We start from the raw sequence: 22,511 nt of genomic DNA, 5'->3' as shown, positions 1-22,511 counted from the left end.
TAGTTCAGTCCCTGCCATCACGTGTGCCAGAGAGTGCTCTGCCTCTGCCTTCTCTCCATCTGTGTCTCCTCTCTCCCTCCCTCTCTCTCTCTCTGTCTCCAGGAGCAGGCTTCTCTAGCCTTCTGAGTGCATGGGTGTGGGGAGGAGAGCCCCGGTGCCCTCAGCCCTCCCTGTGCTCAGGGCCATCTGCCTCCTGCAGAGACCAAACCTCATTTCTCCTGGGCTGAGTCATTGGGAGCCATTGGCTCTCCCATCAGCCTGTGCGGTCAGGGTCAGAGAGCCAGGCCAGTCCTCCCCCCACCCACCCCTACAGGACCCAGCCTCACCAGTACCTCTCCCCCACCCTTTCCTGTGTGGACCCTTTATTCTTATTTTTTGGAAATATTTTATTTATTTACTAGTGAGTAAACTGAGAGAGAAGGGGAGGGAGGGAAGGAGAGAGCGAGAGCGAGAGCGAGAGAGAGGGAGAGAGAGAGAGATTGAGGAGCAGAGCCTCTGGCACAGGCGCTGCTAGGGATGGAACTCAGAACTTCAGACTTGAGAGTTCCCCAAAGCTTCATCCTCTGCCCCTCCTCCAGGAGCTTGGACACATCCCCTTACTTAGTCATTTATTTTGTTATTTGTTTTAATGGGATAGGACAAAGAGAAATTGAGAGGGGAAAGGGAGATAGAGAGACAGAGACACATACAGACCTGCTTCACTGTGTGTGGAGCCCCCCTCTGTAGGTGGGGAGCCGGGGCTTGAACCCGGGTCTTTGCACATGGTAACGGGTGCACTCAACTGAGTGCACCACTGCCAGACCCCCCAACCCCCGTTTATTAAAAAAAAAAAAAAGGAAAAGGAAGGATTTATTTACTTTGTGTGAGATGGGCAGTTTTGAAGGAGACAGAGAAGCCGGGGTGGGGTGGGGCGCAGGACTCTTGCCATACAGAGCTGGGGATCAAACCTGGAGCCTCAGGAGAGCAGGCACCCGAGCCAGCCACCCCCTCCACTGGAACCGCCAAGACCCACAGAGCTCAGGGGTCTTGTTACCGTGAGCCTGGCCATTGCCTGAGCTGCACCTTAACTGCTAGCCCAGCAGCTGGGGAGGGTTTGCCCCAGCTCCCCCAGGCCCCAGGCAGGGTAGCTGAACAGTTCCAGCCTCCCTGGCACAAAGGAACCCCCCCCCCCACACACACACCCTCCCTCCAGGCAGCACCCAGTGCTGTGTTTACACAGAGCTGTGTGCAGATTAGTGGGTAACCAGGGAAAGTGTTTGCTTCCGGGGGCGGCCTGGGAGCCATCTGTCCTGTGGAGAGAACACGCCCCCCCCCCCCCCCCAGTGTCCCAGCAGCCTTGGCTCTCTCAGCTGCTGCCACCTCTCTTGGCCAGAGGGAACCTGGAGCTGACACTCTGGGTGGCTCAGAGAGATAGACAGACATGGAGGCAGACAGAGGGCTTCCCTTCCTTACTCCACCCTACTTGTCCCTGTCTGTCCCTCCTCTTCCCCACCAGACCGTGACTGTGACTGTGCTTTCACGGACCAGAGGCCACCACCATGCCCCCGGGGTGTCCTGAAGGGCACAGGTCTCCTTTCGATGTTCTGGGGCCCTTGGGTGAAGAGGCAGGTGACAATGGCTACTGACAGAGTGATGGTGAGGGGGGCACAGTGCCCCCTGCTACAACCCCACCCATTGTCTTGTTATTTAACAGGAAAGAGAGCTGGAGAGCAAGAGAGGAAACACACCATACCACCCCCTGGCTACTACTGTGCCATTTCTGCTGCTCCCACAGGTGCTGGGACTTGAGCCTGGGGCCCCATGCACAGCAAGGCGATGCCAATGGAGGCGGTGGGAGGCCCTGCCCGGGGCGTGGGAAGCTTCTGCGCCACGGGAAGCCAGCCATGGCTGGGGCATCATGGTACTTTTCTTGGGACCAGCCTTGTCTTCCAGAGCTGTCCCGGGCACTTCTGGGTCTCTTCCCTGAACCTGGGAAGGTGACATCACAGCCACCTGTCTGAAGGGGCTGCAGTTGTTCTCTGAGGCCCTGGATCCAGCCGCACTTGACCTCCACCCTTCCCCTTTCCCCATGAGAAAGTCCCTGGAAGTCTTTACTTATTTTCCCTTTTGTTGCCCTTGTTTTTTATTGTTGTTGTTATTGATGCCGTTATTAGGACAGAGAGAAATGGAGAGAGGAGGGGAAGACAGAGAGGGCGAGAGAAAGATAGACACCTGCAGACCTGCTTCACCACCTGTGAAGCGACTCCCCTGCAGGCGGGGAACCGGGGGTTTGAATCAGGATTCTTACACCACGTGCACTTAACCTGCTGTGCTACTGCCCAATTCCCTGGAAAAGTCTTGACTGGCTCCGCAGTGCCCAGGAAGACTTGAGTTGAGCAGATCGAGGCGGCGGCAGCTGTAGCCCTGGGAGTCTGCTGTTAACCTCTGTCCGTTTTGTTAATTCCATGACAACAGGGTGGGGAGACAGCCCAGAGCTGGCGTTGCCAGACATGGGGCCCTAGTCTCGTGACTCGCCCAGCCGCTTCGTGCCAGGGCCTGGGGGATGGGGCAGCCCCGAGGTGCTCAGACATGCCACCCAGGTGCCTCACGCCTGGGCCACTTCACTTCTGCCCCCACTCCAGCCTGCCCAAGGACGTTTGCGCAGTGGCCCACAAAGACCCTGCCCCCACGGCCACGTGGAGTCCCACGTGGAGCCCACACTCACAGATGGACACTTGCTCACACAGACGTCCACATGCCGGGAGGCCAGGAGGTGATCACCCAGGAGCACATGCCTTCCCACACCTGAGGCCCTGGGTTCGAGCCCCACAGATGGTGAAGCAGTGCCATGGGGGCTCTATGTCTCTCCCCGCAAAGCGGGGGGTGTGGGGATGGGGGAGTGTGTCGGGCCCTGGAAGCCACCGGGTCTGGTGCAGACTTGTCACAGGGACACCAGTGAACACTGTACAGCTGGTGTCACGGCCAAGCAGGTTAGAAATCTAACAAGGCTCTAGGCAGGAGATAGGCCCTGTTCCCTGTGCTAAAATGATGAAAACATGGCAGCTGGGGTGGCCCAGGACACAGCCGCTAGGCAGACACACAGCCAGTGCGCCCCTCCACCCTGCACCTCTCAGTGGGTGGAGAGCACACTTTTCCGTGGGCAAGGACCTGGGTGTGAGCCCCGGTCCCCACCTGTAGGGGGAGCTTCACGAGCGGTGGAGCAGGGCTGCAGGTCTTATCTCCCCTTCAATTTTTCTGTTTTAATAAAAAAATTTAAAAAATTTTTAAAAATTGGCCGCCAGGAGTGGTGGATTCATTGTGTTGGCACCAGTGACAGTAACCCTGGTGACAATAATTTAAAAAAAAGAAAGTAAAGGGGGTGGTAGCACACCCGGTTCAGTGCATATAGTACAAAGCGCCAAGGACCCAGGCTTGAGGCCCAGCTCCCCTCCTATGGGGTAGGCAGGGGACAACTCTTCCAAGCAGTGAAGCAGGTCTGCGGGTGTCTTTCTTCCCTGCCCTCTCAATTTCTGTTTTATTGAATGAAAAGGGGGAAAAAAAGGCCACCAGAAGCAGTGGATTCAGCAACTGGAGGCAGAGAGAGAGAGGGAGAGCCCCCTCTTAATACTTTTTAAAAAATACTTATTGGTGGTCCAGGAGGTGGCACAGTGATAAAGTTTTGGACTCTCAAGCATGAGGCCCTGAGTTCGATCCCTGGCAGCACGTGTGCCAGTGATGCCTGATTCTTCTATTTTTCTCATAAATAAAATCTTAAAAAAAATACTTATTGGATAGGACAGATAAACTGAGAGGGGAGGTAGAGATGAGAGGGAGACAGAGAAGTATCTGCAGCCCTGCTTCACCACTCGTGAACCTTCCCTTTAGGTGGGGACCAGCAGCTCGAACCCAGGTCCTTGTGCACTGTCATGTGTATCTTCAACCAGGTGTGACATCCCCCGCCCCTTGTCTCCTTGAGGTGGGGGAACAATGAGGGGGCCCAGGGTGGGGTCATGGTGAGGAGGGTGGGCCTACAGGTCCCAGTTGACTCCGGCTGAGCCCTGCAGCTGGGGCCTGGCTGGGAGTCAACCCCGCCCCCATCAGTGGCAGCCTCCCGTCACTGCCACTCAGGTGCCCAGGGTCTGGTTTCCGCTCCTCTGGGGTCATAAATGCTCTTTATTTATTTACTTATTTTTGCCTCCAGGGTTATCACTGGGGCTCGGTGCCTTCACTATGAATCCACTGCTCTTGGAGGCCATTTTTCCCAAATTGTTGCCCTTGTTGTTATTGCTGCTGCAGTTGTTGGATAGGACAAAGAGAAATGGAGAGAGGAGGGGAAGGCAGAGGGGGAGAGAAAGACAGACACCTGCAGACCTGCTTCACTGCCTGTGAAGTGACTCCCCTGCAGGTGGGGAGCCAGGGGCTCGAACCAGGATCCTTACATCGGTCCTTGTACTTTGTATCATGTGTGCTTAGCCCGCTGTGCCATCACCCCCCCCTTAGATGATCTTTAAAATGGACGACCCTGCCCCATTCACCCCCATACCTGTGTGTGTGTGTGGGGGGAAGTGTGAAGAGGCGCAGAGCAAGCAGCAGGCCTCCCCATCCCAGCTGTAAGGTTTAATTTCTCCAGTGAAAGGCTTCCTGGGCAGACCCCAGGGAAGGGAAGTGGGGCCTGCACCCCAAGTCCAGTCTTGTGTTTTTCACTCTGTGCTTCAGACTCCACAGCAGACCACGTGCTTTTGGGAAGAAGTCCACTTGCAAAAATGGGGTACCCCACCACCACACGGAGAGGGCCTGTGTGCCCTGGGCAATAAGTACACTTGAGATGGGCAGGACGGGGGCCCTTCACGCTGCCCGTGGCCCCCCTCCCTTGTCAGTGGCCTGCAGATGGGGCTTCTCCTCTTTCCTGTCCCCCTGGCCAGGTGGAGTGGGCATGGAGCCCTCTCTTGGGAGTCCGCAGAGCCTTGGTCCCAGCACTGTGGCCGTGGGGCTGGAGGCAGGGTCCCAGCTGGTAGCCTCCCCAGGTGCAGGCCTTGGAGTCCAGGAGCAGGGTGGCAGCGACAGTGGCCAGTGAGGACGCTCCAGCCCAGCAGGGAACATTACCCGCTGGGCGCAGACACCTCTGGGCCACACTTAGCTGACTAGTGAGCCCCGTGGAGGGCAGGAACCCACCTTCTGGGACTGCCCAGCCCAGGGGACGACACCAGGTGATGGTCGAGGCCGCACGTGCAGTTAGTTCTCTTTGGTTGTGGGGAGGCCGGAGCTGGGCCTGTCTGTCTCCGGGGCAGGGAGAAGGCCATGGGTGCCCTGGCGCTGTGGGGCAGGTGGGTCTACTCCCCTCACCCCGGGCCACTGTGGCAAGGGCTTGGGATGGCCGAGAGAGATGCGTGGTACTGCCTGCTGGCCTTCCACATCCACCTGCAGCCGCTGAGTCCAGAGCCTCTAGAACCATCTTCCAGGCCAGCATTGTTGCTCCCGTGCTGCCCGCCAGGAGCCTTGGTGTGGAACGCGGGGCTGAGGTATCTGAGAGGTTTCACTTCTGTGGAGAGAGAAGGGAACTGGGCAAACCCTGGGGCTGTGCGCTGGCTTCCCCAGAGCTGGGCAAGCTGAGCGGGAGAAAAGGCACCTGGCACCTGAGGGGGGGTGTCCCCACGCCCTGTTGGGCTCCTGCTGTCTGTTCTGGGCATACAGAGACAGGACTGGCCACCAGCACCGACTTGTCATTCAAGGCCCAGAGATGGGCCCCCCAAAACCACCAGCCACTCAGGAAGGGCGAGGCCAGATCCCTGGGTACTGGGAACATAGCAGCCCATCATGGAAGACACCCCAGAATAATCCAATTTGGAAAGAATTTAATTAACAAAATAAAATGGAGGTAATAGCCCCAGAGGCCGGCCGATGCCCCTACCCTGACAGGCCCAGGGGGCTGTGGGAGCAGGTCTGGCCTTGGCCCCTGGAACCCTCCACGGCCGCCACCTCATCCCCGTGTCTGCTTCCGTGCGGGCGCTGGCTTGGCACATTCAAGCATGCAAAGCGGGTCCCGGGGCTTCACCAAACATTTAGTTTTGGCAAGAAAGAGAAAAACCGACAGAAAGCTAAAGTGGTAAGCAGGGTCAGAAGCACTGAAAGAAAACCACGTATTTCCCCACAGCGTGGGGTGGACTAGGGCTACGGTCTCGGTTTGTTGTGTTTGCTTGTCAAGTCTCTGCCGTCCTCTCCCCAAGTCGGGTCAGAATTCATCGGTTCACAGCAGCTGTGGCAGTGTGACACACGCCCCGCCGTCGGGCTCCATGGCTGCTCAGTCCGTCCGCAGGACCATGGGGGGTTGCTCACTCTCCTCCTCCAGCCGCAAGGCGCTGGCCTCCTCTTCCAGGCAGGCTCCGCCTACGGCACCCAGTTCCTCCGTGTAGGCTGTGAGGAGACACAGGGAGAGACACGGGAGACACAGGTCAGCCCGGGTGGGGCTGTCTGCACAGGCACAGAGTCTCCTGGGGCTCTGGGCATCTGACAGGACATGGCAGACATCTGCACTTGTGTTCCTGCCTCTGACCCCAAGGGTCTCTCCCAGAAGGCCCCCCGCGCTGCTCCCTGCCACGCGCTCCTCCATAAAGCTGGGCTCCCGCAGACCTGGCCCCCACAGCCCGGCAACCCCGAGGCACAACCCTCACCAAGCCTGGTGGGTGATGCTGGTGCGTGGGCACCCCTGGCGGTGGGTGTGCTGTAGGTCTGTGTCACCAGGGGACAGTCATGGGAGGCCGAGTCCAGGATCTCGTTGGTGGTCTCCATACTGCCATCCAGCCTGTGGGAGGAGAGTGTGTGAGGGGGCTGGAGGCGGGAGTGTGGGGCACCTCCCACAGGGAGACAGGACAGCTCCAGAGGACAGCCCTCTCTCAGGCTTGGTGGCAGGAAGGGAGCTGGCAGCAAGGGCCCCCAGCACTACCAGCAACAGCAGCTTCTGGGGGGCACAGAAGACCCTGAGGCGCGGCTTCCCCAAACCGCCTCCTTCTGTCATTTAACATTTTGGGGAGTTGGGCGGACTGCACGGGGCTGGGCTGTGGCATACATATCACAGTGTGCAATGACCTGGGTTCGAGCCCCAAGGGGGAAACTTCACACGTGGTGAAGCAAGACTGCAAGTGTCTCTTTCCCTCTATAACCCCCCTTGTCTTCTGCCTCATCAAATAAAATAGAAAGAAGAAAAGAGAAAGAAAGAATGGATGCCAGGAGCAGTGGATTTTCAGTGCAGACACTGGATCCCAGCAATAAACCCTGATGGCAATAGCAACGAACCTCAGAAAGTACAGCAAAAAGTCGTTTTTACGAGAGACAGGGAGCAGGAGCGCGGGCACGTGAGGAGCGGGACGGAATCCAGGGCCTCGTCATACAAGCCCTGTGTTCTGCTGCTGAGCCCAGAGGCCACAGCCCTGAGGCTTCCCCCAGTGCCGCCAGGACTGTGCTCAAACCTGGGTCCTCCTGATGGCACCCTGGTGCACCTGCCACCCTTCCCAGCAGTGCCCCCAGTGGGCAGGGCTCACTGGGTGGGGGCTTACTTGTGCTGCTTCATGAGGGCACACTCGCCCCCCTCCTGGGGGTCCAGGTTGTACATGTACAGGTAGCCGTCGGAGGCGCCTACCAGCAGCCGGGGAATCTTCTGGATTCTGGGAGAAGAGCAGCAGGTTTGAGGCTGCGTCCTCCCAGCAGCCTCTGCCAGGTCTGCGGGGTCCCCGGAGCCCCCGGGATGAGCCACCACCGCTCAGATGACAGGCAAGCTTGTGCCAGGATGGCAGAGGCTCAGGGAACACGGCAACCCCCCAGCATAGACACGAGGGTCAGGAGGACGTGGCCACCCCACACCCTGGATGCAGTGGCACTCCTGCGCTCGAGGCCTGAGCACCACTAAGGCAGTCCACGCCTGCAGACGCACTTGGCAGAGGCCGTGTGGACTGTCGTCGAGGTGCCGGGAACCCACGGGCCCCCACGCTCACGCCCACTCACGTGGCCAGCGAGCAGATGTTCTTGTGGCCGCAGAAAGGCAGGCGCACGGTGGCGAAGGCCCGGCCCTGGTTGAACATCTCGGTGACCTGTGAGGGCAGGTAGCTCGTGGACGCCATCAGTACCTTTCCAAAGTAGCCGGTCCAGGTGGTAGGTTCCTCCTGCGGCCTGCGGGGGAGGGGAGGACAGGAGGATAAGACAGGCCCACCCAACAGGTCTGCCCACCCTGCCAGCGCCCAGGGAGAACTCCTCATGCTGCTGGGAGGGGGTGGGAGCCACGGCCTCTGCAGTGTCTGCAGGCGAGGCCTCTGGGGGTCAGCCCTGGGTGCCGTCAGTCTCCAGGCCCCGCTGGCCGGTCACATGGGGGTCCCCTGGCCTCTCGGCTCCTAAGCTCCAACTCTCCACCTATGGTTTCCCAGGCTGCCAACCTGGCATCTCTGAGGGAACGTGTCTCTGCGGGAGACGTGGGGGAGAGGGTCCTTGTGTTTCTAGAGCCCACCCCCCACCCACACAGCAGCGACACAACCTGCCAGACAGCGAGTGCCGGCCGTGCCTGCACTTCCACGGGCCTGTGCCTCCCTCCCCGTGGCCCACGCCACACTCCCGCCCTTGTGTGCGGGCCAGAAAGCCCCATGTCTCTCTGTGTGCGGAGACTCACTTGTCCTTCACGGCCTCCAGTTTGAAGATGTGCACCGTCTCTGTGTTGCTGGACGCTGAGAGGAACACGCCATCCATGCTGAAGGCCAGCGAGCAGATGCTCACACACCTGCGGGGAGACGGGGCAGGAGTCACCCCAAATAGCAGACGTGCTCCATCAGCTAGAGGCGCCAGCCCTCCCCAGGGACCCTCAGCAGAAATCTCTGGGCTTAGAGCAGCCAGCAGAGTCCCCGAGACACTCAAGACATGAGAAGGGACGGGCGAGAGCAGAGCTGTGGAGCTGCCTGCCAAGCCTCTCTGAGTATCTTGAAAGCCACCACGCACATATAGTGCTAAGCGCAAGCACTCGGGTAAGGATCTGGGTTCGAGCCCCCAGCTCTCCACCCGCAGGGGGAGCGCTCCACAAATGGTGAGGCAGGTCTCTCCTTCTCTGAGTCCCTCTCTGAATCTTCATCTCTCAACATCTCTCCCTCCTATCAAATAAAATAGAGAATAAAGAAAAAGGGAAAAGCAGACTCCAGGAGCTGTAGATTCATAGTGTGGGCACCGAGCCCCAGCGATGACCCCAGAGTGAAAACAGCCACTGCAGGGGCTGGGTGGAGGCATGGCTGGCTGAGCGCACATGCTACCATGGGCAAAGACCTGGGTTCAAGCCCCAGGTCACCACCTGCAGGGCAGCCCCTTTGGAAGAATGTATGGAGAGTCCTTAAACAAATAAAAATAGGGAGCTGGGCAGTAGCACAGTGGGTTAAGTGTACATGGCACAAAGCGCAAGGACTGGCTCAAGGATCCCAGTTCGAGCCCCAGCTCCCCACCTGCAGGGGAGTCGCTTCACAGGCAGTGAAACAGGTCTGCAGGTGTCTTTTTAAAAAAAATTTTTATTTATTCCCTTTTGTTGCCCTTTTTATTGTTATAGTTATTGTTGTTACTGATATCATTATTGTTGGATAGAACAGAGAGAAATGGAGAAAGGAGGGGAAGACAGAGAGGGGGAGAGAAAGACAGACACCTGCAGACCTGCTTCACCGCCTGTGAAGCGACTCCCCTGCAGGTGGGGAGCCGGGGGCTCGAACCGGGATCCTTATGCCGGTCCTTGTGCTTTGCAGCCACCTGCGCTTAACCAACTGTGCTACTGCCTGACTCCCAGGTGTCTTTCTCTCCCCGTCATCCCCTTCTCTCTCCATTTCTCTCTGTCCTATCCAACAACAAAGACAGCAATAACAACAATAGTAATAAACACAACAATGATAAAACAAGGGCAACAAAAGGGAAAAAAATAGCTTCCAGGAGCAGTGGATTCGTGGTGCAGGCGCCAAGCCCCAGTGATAATCCTGGAGGCAAAAAAAAAAAAAAAATTATATATCTATATCTATAAAATTACCTGGTGATGCAGCAATACCACTCTTAGGCATTTATCCAGTGGACACTCATAAACACTAATTTGAAAGGTATCTCTCTTTCCCTTTTTCCCCTCTCAATTTCTGTCTCTATCCAATTAAAAAAAAAAAAAAGGCACCATAGGACTCTGGAGCCATCAGACCCTGGCATCGTCGCCTGGAAAGCCAGGACCTCAGCCCATGTGGTGCCGTGCACCCAGGGTGCAGAGCTCTGGGCTCACTCAGAAGGTTCCAGAAAGGTGTACAGGGGCCGGGAACTGCCTGGGGCTGGTGGTGTGGTTGGGTTGTAAGCAGAGGAGAGCAGTGCCGGGTGGAGGGCGGCCACCGGGACTGCCGTCTGCTGTGGAGAGCCCGCCACCACCCATGGCAGCAGACAACAGAGGACCAAACCCTGAGAGACACTGTAGAGCCGCCCCAACGCCCACAGTACCTCTTCACCCCTCTCCGAAATTCAAAGAGCTTCTGTCCCTCTGGAATGGAAAACACCCGGATCACGGTCCCCTGTGTAAGGAGAGAAGAACATGAGCCAAGTGAGTGAGGTGAGTTCTTTCCATGGCTCTTACGTGGGACAGATGGCGAGTCACGCGGCAGCATCCCTGGGCCATTGCATGTGGCTGCCCTGCACAGGCTGGGAAATGCTGTAGGAGTTAGGGGCCTGAGGCGGCAGGAACGGGAAGGGGACAGGGGTCATCAGGAACCCGCCCACCCGCGGGGACCCACCTTCTCGGACGCTGTGGCCAGCTTGGTCCCGCTGGCGTCAAAGGCCAGAGCCGCCAGTGGGCTGTCGTGCGCAGGAATCATGTTGGCTGCCCTCTGTGAAGACATCCAATTCATGGGAGGGGCCGGCGGGCAGGGGACGGGGGTGGGGACAGGGATGGGAGGCAGGGGCAAAGGCCAGAGGACAAAGGGCAGGGGGTGGGCGGTCAGAAGGCTCACCAGGTTGATGGTGTCAAAGACCTGCACCTCGCCGATGCTGGCGCTGCCTGGGTAGGCCAGGTAGCAGTTGTCGTTGTTGATGGACAACGCACACAGGCCTGGTGGGAGGGTGGCTCAGTGGGCTGCAGTCCACACCTCAGCCCCCCGGCCCCCAGGCCGCCTGCTCACCTGCGGGGTTTGGGGGCGTCTCCCTGATGGTGTGCAGCACTTTCATGTCCCGGATGTTGTGGATGTACAGGGCCTCCTCTAGGCACACGATCAGCCTCTGGGGGCGGGGGGTGCCACAGTGAAGCCCAGCGTCTGTCTGTCCCCTCTTTTTCCTGACCCCCCGGACCTGTGTTCACGGCCCCGGCATGGGCAGGAGGGAGGAGGCCTCACCTGCCGGTTGAGCTTCACCGCCAGGATGGTGTTGGAGTAGCTGTAGTTGCAGATCTCTGTGCCCTTCTTGAAGTGGCAGACCTTCAGCTTCCGGGGTGCCTTGAGGCTGACAATGGCCACCAGGCTGGAGGAGAACAGCCTCTCCACGATGCACACGTCTTCCGTGTCGGCTGCGGGGAGCGGGTGGGCCTGCTTTCACGCCTGTGCACACACACACACACACACACACACACGCGCGCACACACGCGCACACACGTCCTCGTCGGCTGGGAGGGGGCATCAGGCAATGGCCCGTGTGGCACTGTCATACATGTACACACAGACACACATGTGTAACCCGTGACTTAGGCACAGACAGCCGTGCAGGGCTCCTGCGTCACCCAGAGGCCCTGTGGCCCTGGCAGATTGTCCTCGACCCCAGGCCCTCCCACTGCGGTCGGGCACCACATGCCTGGGTGTCCAGAGCAGGGAGGTGCCCCGGGGGTGGGCTCCTTGGAAACCAGATTCTAAGGACCCTAACTCCAGAGGTGGGCAGGAGTGCACCTGGCTGAGCGCACACATTACAATGTGCAGGGACCCGGGTTCAAGCACCCGGTCCCCACCTGCAGGGGGAAGCTTCGCAAGTGGTAAAGCAGGGCTGTAGGGGTCTCTCCTCTCTCTTTTCTCCCCCTCCATCTCCTCCCATCCTTCTCAACAGCTGTCTTTAGCTAGAATAAATTTTATTTTTACTTATTATTTAAAACATTTTTTTTTATATTTACTTATTTTCCCTTTTGTCACCCTTGGTGTATTATTATTATTATTATTGTTGTTGATATCATTGTTAGGACAGAGAGAAATGGAGAGAGATGGGAAGACAGAGAGGGGGAGAGCAAGATAGTGTGAAGTGAACTCCTGCAGGTGGGGAGCTATGGGATCGAACCGGGACCCTAAAGCCGGTCCTTGTGCTTCGTGCACTTAACCTGCTGTGCTACCGCCCCACTCCCTAGAATTTAAAAAAAATTATCTTTATTTATTGGATAGAGACAGCCAGAAATCAAGAGAGAAGAGGGTGACAGAGAGGGAGAGAGACAGAGAAACACCTGCAGTCCTGTTCACCACTTGTAAAGCTTTCCCTCTGCAGGTGGGGACTGGGGGGCTCGAACCTAGGTCTTTGCACATTGTAATACATGCGTTTAACCAGGTGCACCACCACCAGGCCCCTCTAGAATAAAATTTAAGTTAGGACACTTCAGCCAGACTGTCACCTTGCTCTTGCCCTTAGCAGCCCTTAGCACCTGACGCTAAGGGTCCATGCAAACCTGGGCTTCTCCCAGAACTCATGCACTGCCTCCTTGGCCTCCAGGTGGAGTCAGTGGGGAATAAGGATCTCGCTCCCCACTCGGCCAGTCCTCAGTGCTCAGCCCCGCCGCAAAACTGAATGGTGACCCCCTGAATCACACGGGGCTGGGAGCAGGTGGAGTTTCCCCAGACCCGGGGCCCAGTCTCTGTGCTGCCTGGCTCTGGGTGAGTGTCGGCACTGCTGAAGCAGGCCTGCCCCGGAGCTGGGGGGCCAGCAGGTGGAGGAGCCGACAGCACCCCACCTGGCAGGAGGCGGCCAGCAGACCTGGTGGCATCAGTTCTCCTGGTGCAGTGGGTACCTGTGCTGGGGGCAGCCCCGCAGGCCCTGTGCCTCCTGGAAACGGCCCCGAGGGGGCAAAGCCGTGAGTATCCAGGACCACACAGGGGACACCGAGCAGTCTTGCCGGGGCAGCAAGGCCGAGGCAGGACGCCACCCCACCTCACAGGTCAGAGTGAGGGGAAAGGGACTGCAAAAGGAAAATTCTGGGCGGAAGGCAGACAGCAGAGTGGTTTTGGCAGAGACTCTCCTGCCTGAGGCTCCCAGGCTCAATCCCAACCCAGAGCTGAGCAGGGCTCTGGTGGTAGTAACAACAACAACAATAATAGTAATAATACCCAACACATTAACAAAAGACAAATGTGCTAATGACACCACCCAGGGCAGAACTGCAAGGATGACCACAACAATACCCCGGCCAGGCCAGGCAGTGTCCGAGTGGGGCAGCTGCGGGAACCCTGGCCATGCGCTTGGCTGTGCTCGTCGGCCGCACTTGATGTGGACGGGGAAATGCCCGAGTCCATGGCTGCCAGGACACAGGAGCCCAAGGCCTGCAGGGGGGCGGGGAGGGGGCGCTGGCTCTTGGGGATGGGACATGGGGGGGCGGAGGAGTGGCACAGCACGCTTGTGGGGGCACCTTCACTTGCGGCAGGAGCCACACAGAGATCCTTCTCCAGACAATGATGGCTGACAGGGGCCGCTTCACAGGGGACCAGGGGACGGGAGCAGCCACCAGGCAGTGTTTGCCGCTGTCACGGGGCCCTCCGGGCTGAACTGCAGGGGCTGGCAGCACACACACCGGGGGCCAGGACATCTGCACCCTTCTCCCTCTAGGGCCCGAGCTGGGTTCCTGGACAGATGTGGCCCAGTGAGGACAGCAGAGTGTGTGGGGGCGGCGGGGGACCAGCATGCAGGACCCTGCTTCTCAACCGGCTGGAACCTGGACTCTACGACAGGGGTGGGTGCAGGGGCTGAGCTGTGCCAGCCCTCACTCCCCACCTGGATTCAGCAAACCTCACTTCCTGCTGGTCCACTCCCCTTCCTTGTAGGCCTCTGGGGGGACCAGGCACACAGGCAGGCTGCTCCCCCAGCAGGAAGAAGGGTGGACCCGGGGTGCGGTGTGCACAGGACCCGGAGGCCAGGGACCTGGGAAGAGGCCTCCAGGTGCACAGAGACCGAGCGGCCCCAGGCGGAAACACACCAAGGGGAGAACAGGAAATTAAAAGGGAGCCACAGCAGCAGAGAGACAGAGACAGGGAGAGACATGGCTCAGTTAGCAGTCCACAATGTCTGGCAACGTTTGGCAACTGAAAGTTTTATCTCGGGGTCCAGGCTCTCACGCATGAGGACTGAGTTTGACCTCTGCTTCTCTTCTCTCTTGTGAACAAATTAGAAAAAAGAAAACACCTTTATCTGTCTACTCCACCTTTCCACCTCCAGGAAGCCGCCGTGCGGCCGTGACTGGTGAGACAGCAGTAGAACGAGGGTCAGCCCTCTCCAACCCCCAAGCTCCACCGAGGAAGGAACAGGCCCTGGTGGCCCCTGGACACTCGGCTCACGGCCACAGCCGAAGCTCGTTCGGCCCACCCCCGGGAGACACAACACCGTCGCACAGCCCCACACACTGTGCAGCAGGGACGAGGCGGGTGTGGGTAGGTAGGCAGCCAGGAGGAGGTGGGCAAGTCTGCAGGCCCAGAGCTGCTCCCAGGCCTCTGGTGAGGTTGCTTCAGCCAGGAGGTGGGAGCTGGCACATGCCCCTGTGACATGGACGTGACAGTCCCCAGAAGAGACACCACACTAACATGCTGAGGTCAGGTGCGGGAGGTCGGAGACAGGGACGTGGGCCCCCAGCTGGACACAGCACTCCATGCCAAGGCCGGTGCCCAGTATGTGGGGTCCAGCAGGCCCTGAGGTGGCCAGGGTTGGGGGGGATACCTGCCGAGCTCTCATCTCTTCTCAGGAGCCCTTCCTCTCCTGAGCAGCCTCTCAGAGTGGGTGCCTCACACTTGCTGAGCTCCGGCTGCCCATGTCCCCCCACACCCCCCGCCCAGAACTCTTAAGGGCACACGCATGCTGAACCCATTCCTCTGGCAGGAGGCTCTGACCCTCCGCTCGGAATGAAAGCTCTTAATAGCAGGGGGATGGTCTGGGAGGTGGTGCAGTGGATAAGGCTTTGGATTTTCAAGCATGAAGTCCCGAGTTCAATCCATGGCAGCACATGTACCAGAGTGTTATCTGGTTCTTTCTCTCTCTCCTATCATTGCTCATGAATACATAAAACCTTAAAAAAAAAAAAAGAGCAGGGGGGCTGGGCTGGGTGAGGGCCAGCCGGAATGTCACAGACTCTCATGCCTAGGGGACCGGAGTCCCAGGCTCAGCCCGATACCACCTCGAACCAGAATTGAGCAGGGCTCTGGTTGGGGAAAATGATGGTAAAGGACAGGGTACAGCAGAAGAAAGCAGACTGTGGGGCCAGAATGTGCCGGACAGGAGAACGAGAACGCAGGCTGGGCAGCGTATCTGAGGCAGTGGAGGCCTCGCTCGAGAGCTGGTTTGAGAGTGTGTGCTCCGCCCTGGCCACGCCAGGGGCCTCCAGGGGAGGGCGGGAAGGGCAGCGGCAGGGCGACTGCCGGACTGTGTGTGTGACCCAGGCCTGAGCGTGGCCCCCACTGAAGTGCAAGTGTCTGAGCCATCTTCCCCGCCTTTCCTTTCTATCTCTGCCTTTTGACCCAGTGATGACAGAAGGAGAAAGGACAGAGAACACGTGTGTGGGGGAGGCCCACAGTGGCAGCACAGCAGATCTGCACGCCTGAAGCCACAGGTTCGGTCCCAGGGCCACCACGTGCCAGAGCTGGTTCTCGGCCCCTCTGTCCCTCATCAAATACTTGACAGACATGCACAGCCTCTGTCTTGCCTGACATGGCCGAATCGCAGTGCAGTGCTAGCTACTTATTTTTCTGGAGAGTGAGAAAGGATCAGAAGGGGGCTAGGTGGCCAAGCACTCACATAGTCTGCAAGGACCTGGGTTCAAGCCCCTGGTCCCCACCTTCAGAGAGACGAAGCTTCACGAGCGGTGGAGCAGGGGTGCAAGTGTCTCTCAATTTCCCCCTCCCCTCTCAATTTCTGTCTCGTCCAATAAACAAACAGATTTTAAAAAGAATCACAACATCGCTCAGGCACAAGTGGTGTCTGGGATGGAACCCGGATGCCCATGCCTTCTGGTCCTGTGTCCTCCCACTGTCCCCTCCTGGGCAGTCACGGTGCAGTGGCACAGTCTAGACATCGCGGGGACACAGGAGTGCGCCCGGGGAGGGAGAAGGACTCGGAGGAGAGCTTCCGGAAGGTGCAGATGCTGACAGCAGGGAGAGAAAAAACAAGAGAAGAACCTCGCGGAGCCACTGGTCAAAGGTTTTCTGTCTGTCTGCTGACACAAAAGGAGCAAGAAGCTGTCACAGCTGGTTCCCCAGCACCTGCCGGCTGGCCGGGCCCCACTTGAAGGCTGCCTGCCTGGGGCCTGGCCGCCCTGGTGCTGGGGCTCTTCTCTGGACGAGGCTGAGTCGTGAAGGAGACCTTTTATCTCCTCCATAAAAGGCCGCGGAAAAAGGAAGCAGAGGGGTTTACGAGCTTCAGTGGCACGCCACCACCGCTTTTTCTGTCACCAGGGTTGTGGCTACGACCAGGCGCCTGCACTGTAGACCCATCACCCCTCAAGGCCATGCCCACCCTGCCTTTCCCCCTTTTGCTTTTGATTGAGACAGAAACTGAGAGGGAAGAAGAGAGAAGGAGAAAGACAGAGACACCCGCAGCCCTGATCCACCATTTGTGAAGCCTCTCCCCTGAAGGTGGAGGCTGGGGGCCTGAATCCTGGTCCTCGTGCATGGTAACGTGCACTCTGCTTCCTGTCCACAGAAGTCCCTGGAAAGACAGGCACCGCAAGCCGGTAAGGAAACGTCCAGTTGCTACACTGATTCAACTCCAGGAAGCGCGAGGACCAGACCGGGGCGCCCTCGGGCCCTTCTCAGGCTGAGTCTCACATCACAGTCGGCACAGTGCTGCTCTCAGACTGTGACCCGGTCCGAGTCAGTCTTCCTCCACGCCCACGCCCACCCTCTCATAAGCAATGTGCCATCGGGACGGCCTCCCGGGGGCTCAGGCAGAGGAGCCAGGCCGGCGGCTTCCAGGATCACGGATCCTGTCAGAAATGGGCAGGACGCTGGGCACACGGCCCAGGACATACTGCATGACACTTGGCATCAGGGGCTGCCAGGGAGTGAGCGCAGCCCCCAAAGGCGTGGACACCTCTGAAGGGCGGCCTTCTCCAGGGAGGGCGGCTCCCAGGTCCTCAGGCCCGGGACAGAGCCGCCAGACCCCAAGGTGGACGTGGCATCTACACTGCACAACACCGTCACGGGGACAGGGCACTGACCCTCTGCGCGTGGACCAGCGGTCACTTCCACCTTCGCCCATTACACGTGGCAAGCTCCTGCTTTCTGGCACATTCTGCGGGTGGGAGGTCCACATGTACCATTGCAAACTCAGCAAGCACTACTGCACGTGCACACGCACATGCGTACGTGGCTGGGCACCCGTGTGAAGTCACACTGTAAATGACTGAGTGTGAGGAGGGTCTGGTGGGCCCCTGGGGGTCCGAGCAAGCTCAGTGCACTTGGAGCGTGGTGGCCGGGCCTTGGGGGGGTGGGACAGCACTTACTACACTCATAGATCTGCTCCAGCTTGTCCACAGATGAAAGTGAGAAGAACTTATAGCCAGACTTGCTGCCGACGGCCAGCGACCTGCAGAAGGGACAAGGACAGGACGGACAGAGGTGAGGGCCAGGGTGGCATGGAGGCCAGCCCTGCGGCCTTCTCAAGGTCAAGCAGAGACTAGCCACGGAAGGTACCTCCAGCCGGGGCGGCGTACAGGGAGCCGGGACACTGCGCCTGCCCCTCGGGTGAGCGGCAGAGAGACGGGGTGGTGGGGCCGGGAGGTGGGTGGCGGTGCCACGCAGGGGACGCAGATGCCAAAGGCCAAGGGGTTGCAACCAAGCAAAAACAGGGCTCATGCCAGGGGTCACTAAGCGAATGAAAACACGGGCTGCCCACCTCCTCCACATGCACAGAAGGGCACCCCAGGAAAATGCGCGACACCCCCAAAATGGCCACAGCTGGTCCTGGAAGTCTGAGCAGAAGCCAGATTCTGCTGTCTCTACAGGGAAGCCCTGGCTGACCCTGCTGCGAGCAGGTGGGGGCAGGGGTCGCCGGGAAGGGGGTGCTGAAAAGTGCTCCAAGGACGAGCAGAAGCCCAGGAAGACACACCCAGGAAGGCAGAAAAGGCAGCCAAGTCTCAGCACCCAGGGCTGTCAGGAGGCCATGGCTCTAAGCACCCCGACTCCCACTTTTTCTGGGACTGCGGGCTTGCTACCTCTGCAGGGGGAGGGGGCCCTGCATAGCCCACTGAAGGCCAGGGTGCAGGGCTGACCATGGTTACCTAAGCGTGCCCACCCAGCACAGCCAGCACAGCAGTGCCCCCACCACCCCTTGGCCTGGTGGCCACGTGCAGAAAGGTGTGGGGAGCTGGGGGGGGGGGTCCAGGGGTGCCACATGGCTGGGTCTGGGCTCTCGGCTGCGCCCACACTGACAGAGTGCTGCCTCTGGGGCGTGTGCACCAGGAGAGCTCCTCAGGGCATTCGGAGACTTGTCTGGGACATCAAACACGACAGCGGGCATTTCAATCCCAGGGTCTACAAAACCCACTGGATAGGGGTGGGGGGAGTCAGCATAAAGGTTCTGCAAAGAGACCATTGTACTTGTGCTTTCAGTCCAGGTTCAGTCCCCCTGCACCACCATAAACCAGAGCCGAGCAGTGCTCTGGTAAAAAGAAAATAGAGGGGAGGGGGTCGGGCGGTGACGCAGTGGGTTAAGCGCATGTGGCGCAAAGCGCAGGGACCGGAGTAAGGATCCCGGTTCGAGCCCCCGGCTCCCCACCTGCAGGGGAGTCACTTCACGGGCAGTGAAGCAGGTCTGCAGGTGTCTATCTTTCTCTCCCCTTCTCTGTCTTCTCCTCCTCTCTCCATTTCTCTCTGTCCTATCCAACAACGAATTGCGTCAACAAGGGCAATAATAATAACCACAACGAAGCTACAACAAGGGCAACAAAAGGGGAAAAAAAAAATGGCCTCCAGGAGCGGTGGATTCATGGTGCAGGCACCGAGCCCAGCAATAACCCTGGAGGAGGAAATAAATAAATAAATAAATAAGAAAATAGAGGGGAAAAAAGCAAATAAAAAAATATAAAGGAAATAAAAGTACAACTTAAAAAAAGAAAGAAAAAAAAAAAACTGACCAGGTACCACGAGTGGTAAGAAACAAGCGTGGGTCACACCAAGCAGAGCCGGGTTCAGGCCCCGGCCCCACTTGCACGGGAGGTGGTTTTGCAATTGGTGAAGCAGGCCGGCAGGTGTCTCTCTCCCTATTAGCCCCCCCCCCCAATTTCTCCATCTCTATCCAATACATAAATAAGAGTAAAAGAGAGAGAAAAAGGAGAAACAGAAAGAGAGGGCGAGATTGCCAGACACCATAGCACCCGCCATACATGGTTCTCTCAGGCAGTGTTGGGGCTCGAACCTAGGTCAGTGACTGCAGTGAAGTGTGCACTCTACCAGATGAGCAGCCCTCGGGCCCTGAGCTGATCACTTAAGCAAGCTCGCTTGTGACCCGACCTTTCTGCTCCCTAAGATGCCTACACGGGATCTGGCTCGGGGAGAAGTCGTCTCTCAGACTGGCAAGTGCAGGGCTGGTGGGCAGAGGGTACATGCGTCTGTCTGTCTGCTCAGGACTGCAGGGTGGTGAATGCTTTCACGGGGGTGGGGTCCTCTGACTGTCCCTCACTCCAAATGAGCAGAGACCAAAACACTGAGAAAGTGGGTGATGGGGGGCAAGAGGCGGCACACCTGGTAGAGTGCACACGTTACCATGTGTGAGGACTGAGGCTCAAGCCCCCGGCTCCCCACCTGCATGGGAGAGAGGCTTCACAGGCGGTGAAGCAGGTCTGCAGGTGTCTCGCTGTCTTTCCCTTCCCTCTCAGTTCCTCTCTGTCCTATCAAATAAAACATAATGGGGAAGGGAGGAATAAAAATGGCTGCTAGGTGTATATTCTTAGCGCTGGCACTGAGCTCTGGTTACGACCCTGGTGGCAATTAAAACAAAACAACAACAAAAAAACAAAACAAATCCTGAACACGCAGCAGGAAGGCCTTCAGCAGTTCTCCAACCTGCTGGACGTGAACAAACCCCGGGGCTCCATGGACAGGGGCACATGCTTTAGTGCGCAAGGACCTGGGTTCAAGCCCTGGACCCCCCAGCAGTGGGGAAGCTTCACAAGGGGTGGTGGAGCAGAGCTGTAGGTGTCTCCCACCCCCCACTTCCTCCCCAATTTCTTTCTCTAAAAAAAAAAAGAAATAAAGAAAACAAGCCCCAAATCACAGCGGGCCTGAGATGCCGGCTTCCCTCCAGGACCCTTGGAACCCAGTGGGCCCAGCGAGCACTGGGACAGCTGGTCCAGACCGTCGGCACAGGGGTTCGGCAGCCCCGGGGCTGTCACCTGGGAGGGCTGCAGCTTCACGTCTGGCTTCATATGCCCCACAGCCCCGCTCCACCACATGGCAGCGGGAGGTGTGACCCCCAGCCCGCCTTTCCCTCCACACCGGAGTGGGTGCCCGTCCCCCACCTGTGCGCCCCGGCTTCCCACAGAGGACGGAGCTCAGAGTCTGAAGGCACAGCCCAGGGGCTGATGGGAAGCATGAGTGCCACCCCTCATCCAATGCTCCTGCACTCACTCTGGCCAGCCCTGGCCACCTCCTCTCACGTCACTTCCTCTTACTCACGCCCCAGGACGGCTCTCCTCCCTTGAGGCCATCACTCATCACTCCTCTGCACCAGCCTCCAGGCCACCCCAACAAATGGCTCCACACCCAGCTGGGTCTGGACAGAGAGCGCCCCAAATCCTCATCCCCGAGGGGGCTTGCTCTCTTGCTCTCGCTCTCTCCCCTCGGCTCAGCAGCTCCAGGTGAGAGGCCTGGATCACTGCAGAGCTTTGCTTCTCGCTTCAGGAGGCCTCAGAAGTCCCCACGAGAACTTAGAGGTGGGAGAACAGGAAATGGGTGTGTGGGGGGAGGACCCCAAGATGAGGAAGAGACAGGTGCCAGACTCAAGGAGGGCAGGCGGGACTCGGGGGAGCAACCTGCTGCACGGTGCAGAGGGGGCAGGTCACTGGCGGGGACACTGGCCGCCCCTCAGAGCTCTGCCTGTGAGGTCCCCAGGAAGAGAGCCCTGGGTTGGGGGCGGACACATCCTATGTCTCCATCACCGAGCGCCAAGGCAGTGCTGAGGGTGTCCAAGCAGCGCCCCCCCCAACCTGACCCGGGACATGGGGAGGCGTGGGCCAGAGCACTCATGTGGGACCCCTGGTCACTGAGCCCTGACCATTTCCTGACCACCTGACTCCTAGCCCGACCCCCCATTCCATGACCCTGATTCCTAACCCCTGACCCTCACTCCATGACCCCAATTGCTAGCCTATGACCACTCCCTGATTCCTAACTGCTGACTCCTGACCCCCATTCCCTGACTCACTGATTCCTAGCTACTGACTTCCCATTCCCTGACCTCTGATCCCCTGAATCCTAGTCCCTGACACCCCCCATCTCTAGTCTCTGGGCAGCCCCCATCCTTTGATGCCCTGCCCCAGAACGCTGGCCCCGACCCCCTAGGCCCTGACCTCTGACCCACAGCCCCTGACACCTGATGATCAGAACCTGGATCCTGATCCGTGACCCCGAGGCCCTGGCCCCTGACCCCAATTACCTGGGCTTCGACCCCTGACCCCGAGTCCCTGGGCCCTGATCAGTCCCAGCCCCTGACCCCGCCCCAGTCTCTGGACCCTGACCCCCTGACCTCTGACCCCGAGACCCGGTGCGCTGACCCCCGCCCGGCCTTACGTGTTGTCCTGATTGAAGTTGGCGAACAGCAGCTGGCCGGCGCCGGCCTCGCCGCTCTGACTCGCCAGGTTCATGGTGGGCGCGGGACGGCGGGTCGGAGCGCTCAGGGTCGGCGCCGGGCCCCGCTGGCCGCCTCGCTGTCCGCCGCTCGCTGCCCGGGGATCAACCGCCGCCTCATCCCGGACCCGCTCTTGTTTATGCTCCGGAGCCGGGGCGCCCTGCGCGCCTGCGCGATCCCGCCCCTCGGACGCCCGGGCGCCCACTGCGCAGGCGCTGCGCGTAGCTCCCACCCCCTCACCTCTGGCCTGGGCGGGGTTTCCGGTAGAAGTCGCGCACGCGTGAGGACGCCGGGGGCGTGGGGGCAGACTGCTCATGCGCTCGGGAGGGGCTTCAGCCCCCAGCCTTATTATTCCCAGGCGGAGGCCCGCCGAACGCCAGGCTTCGTGCCGGGCGCCGAGCGCCGAGAGCATCGATTCGAGCGGCAACCCCTCCCCACCGCCGCGGGCTATTGTATCCCAATTTACAGATTTGAAAACTGAGGCTTAGCACCGGCCACTT

General features: G+C 59.1%; 1 protein-coding gene across 1 annotated transcript; it reads right to left on the bottom strand.

The window, feature by feature from the left end:
* Nucleotides 1-5,814: 5,814 nt before the first annotated feature.
* Nucleotides 5,815-22,200, bottom strand: WIPI2 (WD repeat domain, phosphoinositide interacting 2). The gene is made up of 12 exons (XM_007525057.3): nucleotides 21,954-22,200; nucleotides 17,669-17,751; nucleotides 11,340-11,509; nucleotides 11,130-11,226; nucleotides 10,962-11,059; nucleotides 10,746-10,838; nucleotides 10,456-10,526; nucleotides 8,630-8,737; nucleotides 7,975-8,139; nucleotides 7,530-7,637; nucleotides 6,648-6,778; nucleotides 5,815-6,390 (listed from the first exon to the last, which is right to left on the bottom strand). Exons 1-12 carry the CDS (start codon nucleotides 22,025-22,027, stop codon nucleotides 6,278-6,280), a joined length of 1,311 nt encoding a protein of 436 aa, XP_007525119.1. The 5' UTR covers nucleotides 22,028-22,200; the 3' UTR covers nucleotides 5,815-6,277.
* Nucleotides 22,201-22,511: the final 311 nt, after the last annotated feature.

Source organism: Erinaceus europaeus, chromosome 15 (assembly GCF_950295315.1).
Source record: "Erinaceus europaeus chromosome 15, mEriEur2.1, whole genome shotgun sequence".
NCBI classification, from domain to species: domain Eukaryota; kingdom Metazoa; phylum Chordata; class Mammalia; order Eulipotyphla; family Erinaceidae; genus Erinaceus; species Erinaceus europaeus.
The sequence above is the reverse complement of the archived record's forward strand: the minus strand, read 5'-3'. Positions and strand labels throughout refer to the sequence as shown.